The 12,962-nt window shown below is 39.9% G+C and overlaps 1 protein-coding gene across 1 annotated transcript in view; it reads right to left on the bottom strand.

Annotated features, from left to right (window-relative positions):
* LOC126298497 (D-beta-hydroxybutyrate dehydrogenase, mitochondrial-like) overlaps positions 1 to 12,962 on the bottom strand; it is a 196,860-nt gene that overhangs the window by 15,231 nt on the left and 168,667 nt on the right. The window contains exon 4 of the mRNA XM_049989834.1: positions 3,560 to 3,712. Within this exon, the coding sequence (XP_049845791.1) occupies positions 3,560 to 3,712 (153 nt within the window). The remainder of the gene's footprint in view (positions 1 to 3,559; positions 3,713 to 12,962) is intronic.

The raw sequence follows: 12,962 nt of genomic DNA, 5'->3' as shown, positions 1-12,962 counted from the left end.
ATCACCCCTTGGATGCAGTCCTCCTGGATAGCTTCCACAGATCCGTGATGGTCACAGTTGTACATGTCATTCACATATAAGAAGAAACATAATTCTGCAAATCAATCCTCTGTACCCCTCCTTCACAGAGTGATATATTTACATGGGGATCTGCTCACCTTGTTTTGATACTGTCATATAAACCTTGCACTTCATACTGTCTATAGTAAATGAGATGTCCACCACCATGAAAACTCTGAATGTTAGTCTATCTGTTATACACACTTGTTTCCTACTGCCCTTCTCCCCACATCATCTACAGGTGCATGAAGTTGTCAGATTCAACAGGACAGGTGACTTGCATCCAGTGAAGTTAAAGAAGTTTACGTTTAATGGACTCATCAAGTGACGTCTAAGGTTTTGACAACACCTGGGCCAGTGTGCATGATATTGAAAATTTTTCGTTTACTTACTGCCTTGGTCAAAGTAATTATAGCTTTGTAGGAGAACCATTAGGAAAGTATGAAGTAACAAAATATTGTGTGTGTCACCAAAGCAAATCCCAGTGCCATCTTGCATGTATGTAGTATTTCCTACTAGGTTGCTTCAATGCAAATGAATGCCCAATTGTTGCTGTGTTCTGGACTACACAGACACAGATCAATAATGAAATCAGCATATGCCATTCGTGGCCCATTCACTACTCATGTATCTAACGGGTGGGGAAATAGTGTTGTCTGTGCAGCTGTGGAGACATGAATGCACTGGGCTTGCATTTTGAAGCATCCTAACCATAGAGTAATAGGATTTTTTTACTTTTAATCCATATTTATATTAAAGTACCAGAATGATGTCTTCAAAACTGTCTGCAGCTGAATTTCTACCCCATCCTTGTCCAAGCCAAATTCTTACTCTTGTCACTTATGTGCTTGTTATCAACAGGTCATTAGACCTTAAACTTCGTTTTCTTTTGAATATTGTGGTAATTATTTGGTTGCATTAGCAATATAATGCAGGTCATAGGATTTAACCTGGGGCCTGCAGCTGTAACTAATCACTTTTCTTTACATTTGGTAACTTCATTAGGTGCCTGTAGTGTACTGTTTCACCCAGCTTGCCCTGGTACACAATAATGCTCCAAGAGCTATGCTGAACACATCCATAGGTCATCTATGCCTCCACAGTTTAGTGGGCAGAGAAAATGGTGTGTGGGTTTTTAAATGGTTTCATTTTGATTACTTTGATGGCCTCATGGATAGGTGTTCTCTGTATTTCATCTTGCATTTCAGAGAACTTACTGTGGAAGTGGTGAATTTGCTGTACCGTGTTTCTTGGATATCAGCATCTACCTTGACTGATACAGCAGCAGATGTGCTCAACAGCTACTAGTACACCTGGGAAGCTATAAAGCATCGAGTCATAGGCTCCCTTTAGCATAATGTTGTAATTTTATTCTAACAAGACACCATCCTATCACATTTGCCTGCAAAGTAAAACACTACTCCACAATGCAGCACATTTTCTGCCTGATATATTACCAATTAAAGCATATGAGGCAAAATTATTCATTTGTTTTTTTAAGTCAGGTAGTCACATTAGTTTGACAACATTAACTGTAAATTTTTATAATCACTATCCATGCATGGCAGAAATAGTAGTTCTGTGGCAAATCTTTCATAGTGCCGCAGTTTTTAGTGTAGAAATGTAATTCACAAAGACCTTACATGTCCTTTCAACACACAAAGGAAACAAAACTGAATTTCACATTTTGTGCATTATAATGTACATGGAAGAATATTTTCATCAGTAAATGGTTGACATACAAAGAGAAAATTGTAAATAAATAAATCAGGGAACTACACTACCTGACAGAAAGAAATGAAGCACCCAGAAAACATGGTCATATGTCAATTTAGCTTTGTACATGTTTACACCATCAGTGGACATGTAAATGATTAGAGTTGCACTTCTCTGTGGCAGGTAGAATTGCTGCCAGAGTGCATTAGTGTCACCAGGCCTGGTAGAGTATACAAGAGATGTGACTACCGTTAGATGTTGTATGATCGCTATGCAGGACACAGAGATCCTGCGTGCTCATGTGAGACAGCATTATCTGTGCCTGGCACGGTTTGAAAGCAGCCTCATTATGTGTCTCCATTTGGCCAACTGATCAAATGTAGCACTATGCAGATTTGTGAGGGATGTGACAGTAGTTCAGTCTTGGACTGTGTGGGAACGTGAGGGGAGACATACTAGTCATCAAGGTTCCAGTCAACTGTATCTGACCACTACAATGAATGATTACCCTGTTGTTCACCAAGAACATCGTAATCCATTCGCATCTGCACGTGCCATACAAGAACAAGTAATGGGCACTCCATTATAGGTCATCTTGCACCATTGGTCAGAGACTACCAGAAACCAGACCTAGAAAATTACCATCCCATGCATTGGCTGCTGTTAAGAGCACAATGCGAACGACTGTGTTTCACATGGTGCCATGACTGGGAAGCATCGGTTGCTGATAATTGTGTTCAGCGATGAATCACAGTTCTACTCTACCCCAGAGTAACATCGACAGTGAGTACATTGTTGACCTAGTGAGAAGTTCCATTCTTTCAATGTTTTGTGTTACTCCTGGTGCGTGGTTTGGGGTGTCATTGGATATTTCTTCAGGTCATAGTTGTTAGTGATTGAGGGAATTTTGATGACACAACAGTATGTCACAGACATCCTGTGTCCTTGTGTGTTACCTCTCGTGTGACAGTATTGTACTGCCTCGTTTCAACAGGACACCGCTCGTTCACAAATGTTATGTCTCTGTGTGATATTGGGGTACACTCGTGGCCAGCAAGATTTTCAGATTCATCCCCAATAGATCATAAGCGGGATCAGCTCGAACTTCAACTCCGTCCCATTGCCAGTACCCAGGATATCAGGACTAGTTACAAAAGTTGTAGGTCAACTTGTCTTAGGAGAGGATACAACGGTTTTATGACAACTTTCCCAACTGAATCAGTGTATGCATCCAGGTCAGATGAGGTGCAACATCATATTGATAAATGGGCTCAAACTGCCAAGTTCTTCGTAAACTTTTCTAGATTTTGTAGTCACTGAAATAACATGACATGCCGTTCAACCCATCATGTTGCATTTTTTGTCCTCCTCCCAGACATTTTTTGTCAGGCAGTAGAAATTAGCAAGCCGTTTGTTGCTATTTCCCTCTATTTCTAGGTACAGTACTTCAAAATTCTAATTTAATAAATGTGTATTTTTGACACATGTAGCTCTGACTAATAAAAGTACTGATACCAACTATCTAAAAGTAACATATACTTGAGTTAATACAGTAAAGCTGTTGCAGTTAGCTGTAAAAGACAGGAAATGCATTTGTGGATTATGGACAACTAGAGAAGCACTAAATATGAAGTCTATTAATGTGAAATTTATGTTGTTGTTTCTTTTCAGTTTGGAAATGCTTGGATTTATCCTGTAGTGCCATGTTAGGTAAATTGAGAGAACATCACAAAAGATTAAATGGCTAAGAAAGTGATGATGTATACTAAGTGTGTTTACTGACCTTTGGTCTTACGGATGAGTGGGAGGAAGGCCTGAGTGATGCGCACCACACTAAAGAGGTTCACTTCGGTGGCATGCTGGAACACTGGGAACGGCACCCACTCCACCTCGCCGAAGGTCGCAATCGACGCATTGTTGATGACAGCCCAGACACCTGGCCAACAAACATGTCGGGTATGGTTCAAGTGGCAAATTTTATCTTAAAGTCCACTATAAATACACTATTACAAACCAAGGGTCTTTCAGAAGGTACGTGGTTGCCAGGAACCCTGTGTGGGGTGCAAGTCTGCCCATGGGCATCTCCTCAGTTGGTTGATGGGGGAATGTTCCTTGATATAGTGGGTACCGAAGAAACAAAATTCTCGTCCAGGACCAAAACTAGCATGGCCAGCTGTGGGGCAAAAGCCATGGAGAAGGCATTGCCTCTAGGATGGGCATCCAAACATAATGCCACTGGTCCTCCAGATGGGGGGTTGTGCAAAGTGTAACCTCCACTCTCATATAAAAAAATACATTGGTTAGGACACAGTACAGAACCCTAGGAATCAGAACTGTCTCAACTGGAATAGGACACACTGATGGACAATGATCTTCTATTTTGGTCTCTGGTATGCAAGGAATGTGGAAGTGTGCAGAATATGACCAAGGAGTTAGAGAAATACAAGCTGAAAGTTGTAGCTATGCAGGAGATTAGGTGGAAGGGTATAGGATTAATCAAGATAAGCAATGGGAGTATTCTGTGTGGAGACAGGCAAGCACCATGAAGTAGCTACTGGTTTCCATGTACATAACTCAGTAACAAAAGTAGTGAAAAAGTTTAAATCAATTAGTAACGGAATCTCCTATGTTACAATGGCTTTCCAGAATAGTGACATATCCTTGATTGTTCCACACGCATCCTTTGAGGGTAAGGAGATATTTTACACTGAGTTGAACTACTTGTGTAAGTCATCACCAAACCATACTATTAAAATAATATTGGTTGATTTTCATGCCGGCCGCGGTGGTCTCGCGGTTCTAGGCGCGCAGTCGGGAACCGTGCGACTGCTACGGTCGCAGGTTCGAATCCTGCCTCGGGCATGGATGTGTGTGATGTCCTTAGGTTAGTTAGGTTTAAGTAGTTCTAAGTTCTAGGGGACTAATGACCACAGCAGTTAAGTCCCATAGTGCTCAGAGCCATTTTTTTGATTTTCATGCTAAGTTAGCTCAAGAAGACATTTCTAAAGTGCAGGTTGGTAATTCAAGTGTGCATCAAGAGAGTAGTGACAATGACAGTCATTTGATCGGTTTCACAATTGACAGTGATATCTACATCATGTTTTCGACACAAAAACATATATAAAGGGATGTGGATGGCACCACACAGGCTAGAATAAGACAGACACTGCATACATGTCCAGAAACAGTATGCAAACAGTGTCAAAAGATACAGGAATCTATAGAGGAGCAGATTGTGACACTGATAACCTCCTGCTGATAAGTAAAGTAAACATTAAATTTAAGGTATGTAGAATAGCTGAGCAGGCTAGATATAATGGTACTATGATAAAGATTAAAAGAAGATGAGAGTCAGACCAGCAGAACACCTAAGTAAATGTGAGGAGACTTTGAAACCAACCATGACTGGTCTCAAATTAAGACAACAGTAAACTGGGTAGCATCCAAAATTTTAAGCAAATGAAAAAGTCAGATAAGATGTGGCTCAGTCAAGTGTGCCACCAATAAATTGAAGAGAGAAGGTTGGCAAGGAAGAGGTTGTTAGAAAACATGAAGGATCAGGAATTAAAACAGGTTTATTGAAACAAAGAAGGAAACGGCAGCTATACTGTGGCAGCAGAAACGGAATTATTATAAGGAGTTAATAGAGGAAGCCAAAGTAGACTGTTCATCACAGGGCTAGACAAATGTAGCAAGAAGTAAACAAAAAACACAGAAATATAAGAAAAAGAAACACAGGAAGATCTATGTGAGGTACCAGACATAGTAGACCCTCTGCCCCCCCCCCCCCCTCCCCCCAATCCAAACCCCAAATGAAGAAGAAATATCACAAATAATCAAAACCATAACAAAGCAACAAGCTTTTGACAAAGATTAACTTGTAGGAGAGCTACTGTAATAATGAATGGAGGACTAACCTCAACAAGTGTGATAGAGCTTGGATCGGATGACTGCACATGGCAACCAACGAGATGAGACTCGTCAGAATCAGGTTGATGAACACATCTGGGAAAATTGTCAGATAACACAACACAGCTGTCAGGTAAGTGTGACATATCATGAGAGCATGTAGAGTTCATCATTAGAGATGTGTGGTACAGAAAACTGAGTGCACTGTAGGTGCCTCAAATGTTTACCCCTGACATGAAATGGAGGAGACTGGGCATCTGTGTTCACTGTCATCGATCATCCTCCATACAGTCTTGACTTGGCCACATCTGATTTTCATCTGTTTCCAAAACTTAAAGACCTCCTTTAAGGACTTCACTTTGACAGTGATGAAGTGATGCATCAGAGGCGAGCCTGTGGCTCCATCAATAAAGTAAAACATTGTACAGTGACGATACGAACAAAGTGCTCTCTCGGGAGAAATGTGTTTGTCACCAAGGTGATTATGTTGAAAAATAAGTATGTGGACATGAAGAATAAATATGTAGAATGTTAACGAAGCTTGTTTTATTCAAACAGCTTTAAACGTTTCCACACACAAAATCAGACATATAATTTTTTAGCTTGACCTCGTAATAAGTGGTAGCAAAGGGGATTTAGCTCATGACAACTTCTTACAGAAATATTGCAAGGAAAGCAGGTTTACAAATTTATGAGGAGAAAATTGAGTATGTGGTCATCAGCAAGGCACCCAATGATGGTGCCACATAGGCAGTTGATAAAGTAACTTTTAAAAGAATACACATATTTAGAAAGCATTAATAGCGTTCAGAATAGAACTGAAACTGATTTTAAACAAAGACTGCAGCAACAAACACAGCATATTTTTGATTGCGAGGCATGTTGTGCAGAAGAGCAGTTTCGAGAAGTTTTAAAATTGGGTTATACCAGAGTGTAATTGTTCCAGCAGCTGTATACGGTTCTGAACCACTTACATTAGGGAAAGCAGATGGATAATAACTTATAGTCATTGAGAGAAAGATATTAAGGAAAACATTTTCCCCAAGAGTGACACCCAGTCACGGAAATGGACATTAAAAAAACAGGAACTGGCAGATCTATACTCACAATCTGAAAATGTCCAAATGGAGAAGGGAAGAAGATTGATGTGGACAGGACACCTAATTAGAACAGAAGAGGAAAGAATACCACAATTAGCATTCTCTGCATTTGTGGAAGACAGAACGGGCTGAGGAATGCCACAAATAAGATGGAAAATGATATCAACAGGGATACAGAGTTGATGGGCCTCGTAAAGGAGAATGGGTTTTGGCAGACAGGAAACATAAATGATTGATGAAGGAATGTAGACAACACACTTGGCCCCCAGGCCAAAGTGACAAATAAGAACAAGAGGATAGTGAACAGTGTTTTATTCGTCTCATTACATACAATTTCTAATCATACGATTAGTGTACAGGAGACACGTCAAAAAAATGGATAACACTAATTAGGCCTAATGGGCACAAAGAGTTTTAACATTCATATAAACTTTTATTTTTCTTTCCTCCCTTTTGTGAAGGACAGCTACACTTACGCACAAGACTACATGTAAATTTATCCTGCTCAAATGTTCAGTTCATCCTTCATGAACTCCTCAACAGTGTAGTAGCAGCATTTGACAAGTATATTATATAGCTTTGTTTTCAGTGTCTCTAGATTCATACTCAGAACATTTTTTCCTTTTAGCTTGTTATGAATTTTCATTGCCATATACTGAGGAGACTGCGCATATAGGTTTAAGCAATGGGTGGCAAGCATAAAATTGTCTTTGTTTCTCGTGTCATATGTGTGATTGAAACAGTTTTTTTTTTTTCCAAATAACTCTAAATTGCTATGTAGAAAGATGATAATATCGTAGATGTATAAGGAGGGAACTGTTAATAACTGTTGTTTTTCAAATAGTGTGCGACATGATGTCCTTTGATGGGCAGTACAATGTTCCTTATTATTTTTTTCTGTACTTTGGTATGCGCTATATATTGCTTGAATTTCCCCAAAAAATAATACCATACCTTACAACTAATTGAAAGTAGCTGTGGTATGCAATTTTCCTTGTATTCATGTCTGTTGCACCAGCTAATATTTGCATAGCAAATGCAAAGCTACATAATTTGTTTAACAGGTAGTCAACATGCTTATTCCAGTTTAAATTTTTATCTAGGTTTAACCCTAAAAACTTCACAGAATCTACTTCTTCTATATACTGATTTTTATGAGTTATTTTAATTTCTTGGGGCTTTGACTGTTTTGTTCTCAACTGGACCATGTGGGTTTTGGGGATGTTCAATCTTAATCCATTCAGTTGGAACCATGTTTCTAGTTTGTTCTTTGTGTTTATTATGTAGAGAGTGATGTTTTCTGGCTGCTGGTTTTCAATTAATACAGATGTGTCATCTGCAAATAAAATCGATGGAGCATTTATATTGTTCGGTAAATCATTAACATAGAACAAGAACAAAACAGGTCCTAGAATCGAGCATTGAGGGACACCTTGGGCCACTGTTTTCCATTTTGAATAGTAATTTGCTGCATTTGATGAGACAATCACTCTTTGTTTCCTATTTGATAAGTATGAAGTAAGCCAATTTAGAACATTACCCTTGATCCCATACTTGTCAAGCTTATAGATGAGCAGTGCATGATTTACAAAGTCAAAGGCTTTTGTGAGATCACAAAAGATTCCTGCAACTTTTTTATGGTTGTCCAATGATGTGCTGATCTTGTCGATAAACTTGTTAATTGCATCAATAGTACTTTTGCCACGCTGGAGACCAAATTGGTTTTCCGTAATAATATCATATTTCTCCATAAAATTTCGAATCTGATTAGCAGCAGCATTTTCAAAGATTTTTGATAGGACTGGAAGGAGGGAGATGGGACGATAATTCCCCATATCCTCTCTTGACCCTTTTTTGAGCAACGGTTTTACTTCTGCATACTTCAGCACCTCTGGGAAGCTTCCTTGTTCAAATGATTGGTTTATCATTTTAGACAGTGGATATCCTATTGTTTTACACACAAATTTAAGGACTTTTGCTGGTATTCCATCGCAACCTGCAGAATTTTTGTTTTTTTAGTTTTAATATAATTTTTTCTACATCTATTGTTGAAACTGTTTTGAATTTTGTGAGGCATTCCGAATTATCATTTAGTCCAAAGGGGCATACATTGTTCTCATGATCTGCAACATTAACCTCTGGTTTCACTACATTAATGAAGATCTCATTGAAGCATTCTGAAATTTGAGCCGGATTTACAACGATCTCATCTTCAAGCTTAATTGTACTAATTCCATTTCTAGAGGCTTTGATACCTAATTCATGTTTTACAACTGATCACACTGCCTTTGATTTATTCTCATGTTTTAAGATTAATTTATTATTTGTCATTTGCTTTGATGCTTTGACAACTTTCTTAAATGTACTTTTGTATCGTTTAAGATATTCAATAAATTCAATTTTTTTATTATGTCTTAGTTCCTTGTGTAGCTGCCTTTTCTTAGCACTGAAGATTTTTATACCTTTAGTGATCCATTTTAATTTTGTCATTTTACTAAAATAAGTTTTTTGTGGAAACATTTCATTGAAAACACTTAGAAAATCCCTTAGAAATGCTTCAAAATTTGCCGTGCATGAAATATTTTTGTCAAAGTGCCATTCTGTCTCCTTGAGCTTATCATGGAATAGAGTCAAAGTTTCTTGGTTGAAGATCCTTTTTACATAAGCTTTTTTACATGGGACTTCTCTACCTGCTCTGGGTAGCTCAGTGAATAATGCTGAATGATCCGAAATTCCTAGATCTAGACAAAATTTATATCCATATTCAAATACGTAATTCGTTAAAATATTGTCAATGCATGTAGCTGACTGAGCATTTTCTCTTGTAGATTCAGAAAAATTTAATTTGAAGCCTTTTTTACGATATTTACAGGGTTGACATGACAAATAACTTGAGAGCTAAAATGTGACTCGCAAGGCATGCTATTTTCTTCACTGGACCTCGATGTTGTAAATATATATTCCAGTGCATCACACATCTAACTATTGCTTCGCGATACTCTGAAGCGTTCCTCGTCTTCATTCTTGTGCAGCATCTCGTGCACTGCCCTACCATAATCCACACAATCTTGACATGCGAGACATATTAAGCAAAATATTACTCCGATGATTATCTAGGCAGGCCTGCACCAATTTACTGCATTCCTACACTTGCAAAATAGGCTTAAGGATCATCAGCCTCGTTTTATAGTCTTGAGACATGGTTAAGTCTTACAGTGCTCCAAAATCTATGAATAATACCCTGTAGCTGCCTAATTGCATTCAGAAAGATTACGAGATTTACCTATTGGATTGGAAAACGTACAGCTTTAATGGTTGATACACCACCTCAAGTTGGCCAAGTTACGGCAGTAGTCCCCAACGAGTCAACACAGGGCAAAATTTACCAGTCATCAGATCAAAAGTCACGAAAACACCACACTCCACGTTTACTTGGAAACAAATATAATTTATTGGCTCGCCAAGTCCGTGTCTTTTATCAAACACTTATCCCCAGGTAACTAATGGCTTCACGTACTGCTACAAGGGTGCGCCTACTTAGATGAGTGGAGACGTGTTTGCCTACCAAGCAACGAGCCCGGGTCCGATTCCCGGCCGGGTTGGAGATTTTCTCCGCTCGCGGACTGGGTGTTGCGTTGTCCTCATCATTATTTCCTCATCATCACCGACACGCAAGTCGCCCAATGCGTCGTCACCTGAAATAAGACTTGCAACTCGGCGGCCGAACTTCCCCAGATGCTGCCTCCAGGCAAACAATGCCACAGATCTTTTCATTTACTTTTACTGCTACGAGGCTTCTTCCTAAAAATCACGTACACAGTCACTAAACCGCAACACACGTCTAGAAAACTTGAAAATGACTAATTATAATTCTATGGCAATGTCCAGGACAGCACTTGTGAACTCTTCTAGGTGTTTTGTTCTGAGAAAATAACATTGTGGATCATGGAGGATCACCAACTCCCGACTTGAGGAATGTTAAACATTTGTAAACGACACCTCTGACCCAGAGGGCTTAGGACTTGCCTCTTATACCGAGGAATACTGCCTGCAGACTCCTCTATCCTGCAAGTTGCCAACAGCTTCCCGAAACTGTCTTAATAATTAAGCATCACATCCTCAGTACCGGAATGCAGACATTTCTTACTCCCACAAATAGCACTTCTTCGGAAAGTGTTGCGTACGAAGTCACTAGTCTGCAACCTAGCCCAGTAGGCTACAACCACAAACCACTTCAGACGGATTAAGGGAAGACTAACCTTTCAGCCTCAGGCTGGGCAAAATCCCCTTCCACTGAATGCTGACGATCCCATCCAATGGCATGGCCATAAATGATATTTTACAACTCTTTTCGTATAAATAGGGAATTATTGCTTAACAGGTCTCTCCAATCTTTTGTATGCTCAGGATTGTACACTAAAGGCGACTCTGTCAATGACTGCTCATGGCGAGAGACTCGTAACAGTATCCCAGAATGTGACAGCCGTAATCAGTATTTGACGACAACGAACCAAAATGATTACATATCGAGGAATTATGTTAGAATTCTGTATCTAACTTTTATTTCTATATTCTGTCACCAATTTCAAAGGCATTGATTCAGCAGTCTCTTTTTGTCAAACTTTTAAGTGAATAGCTATGTAATGCGCTTAGTGTCCCTTCACTTCCAATAGCAGGCCGACTAGGACCGCACCGCGACAGGAGCGAGAATATAAGCGCCGCTCCTGCAAGCCTCGGCCAGACAGTAGTAGACCCGGACTAGAACCGCTGTTACTTGTGATCCGTATCCATTACTTGCATGGACATTCTATATAGCGAAATACATTGATTATCTGCATGTCGCCAACAGCTTGTGACACGACATTGTAAACTAAAGTTAAGTATTGTCAATCTACAGCCGGCTGATGTGAACGAGCGGTTCTAGGTGCTTCAGTCCGGAACCGCGCTGCTTCTACGGTCGCAGGTTCGAATCCTGTCTCGGGCATGGATGTGTGTGATGTCATTAGGTTAGTTAGGTTTAAGCAGTTCTGAGTCTAGGGGACTGATGACCTCAGGTGTTAAGTCCCATAGTGCTTAGAGCCATTTGAACAATTTTTTGTCAATGTACTTTATTGTAACAAAAACCATTAATGTGATTTGCTTGAATGTTCTATAGCTATCCGAGAAAGCAACATCCTTTAGGCACCCTATAAGAAACGAGTGGGCAGGACCTCACAGTCTCCTTTAAAGGTGAACCATTCACATTCCCTACAACAGTTCTCTCACGCTCGTTCCATTTCATATTGCTTTGCAACGTTATGCCCAGATATTTAAAAGACTTGGTTGTGTAAAGCAGGACACTGGTACTACTGTATCGGAGCGCTGCAGGTTTGTTCTTCCTACTCATCCTCATTAACTTATTCCCAAATTTAGAGCTAGCTGCCAGTCATCACACTCACTAGAAATTTTGTCTAAATCGTCTTGTATCTTCCTACGGTCACTCAATTTCGATACCTTACCGTACACCACAGCATCATGAGCAAACCGCAAATTGTTGCTCAGAGTGGGTCCGCTAAATCATTTATGTATAAAGAGAACAACAGCAGTCCTATCACAGTTCAGTTGGGCACTCCTGACAAATACCCTTGTCTCCGATGAACGCTCGCCGTCGAGGACAACATACTGGGTTCCATTACTGAAGAAGTCTTCGAGCCACTCACAATCTTTAAACCTATTCCATATGCTCATACCTTCGTTAATAGCCTTCAGTGGAGCTCCGTGTCAAACGCCTTCTGAAATCTAGAAATATGGCAACTACCTGTTTCCCTTCGTCGATACTTCGCAGTATATCGTGTGAGAAAAGTGTAAGCTTTGTTTAGCATGAGCGATGCTTTCTGAAACCCTGCTGATTCGAGGGCATAAACTTCTATGTCTGAAGATAGCTTTTTATTTTCGAACTGAGAACGATTTCAAGGATTCGGCAGCAAACCGAAGTTAGTGATATTGGTCTGTAATTTTGCGGGTTCGTCCTTTTACGCTTCTTGTACACTGGAGTCACCAGTGCTTCTTCCAGTCGCTCGGGACTTTGTGCAGGGCGAGAGATTCACGACAAATGCAATCTAACGCATCCACTACAGAAGTAGTTCACAAAGCGCTTGTTCGACCGGCTCTCGAGTATTGTTCACCAATCTGGGACCC

This window comes from Schistocerca gregaria, chromosome X (assembly GCF_023897955.1).
Source record: "Schistocerca gregaria isolate iqSchGreg1 chromosome X, iqSchGreg1.2, whole genome shotgun sequence".
Classification (NCBI taxonomy): domain Eukaryota; kingdom Metazoa; phylum Arthropoda; class Insecta; order Orthoptera; family Acrididae; genus Schistocerca; species Schistocerca gregaria.
The sequence above is the reverse complement of the archived record's forward strand: the minus strand, read 5'-3'. Positions and strand labels throughout refer to the sequence as shown.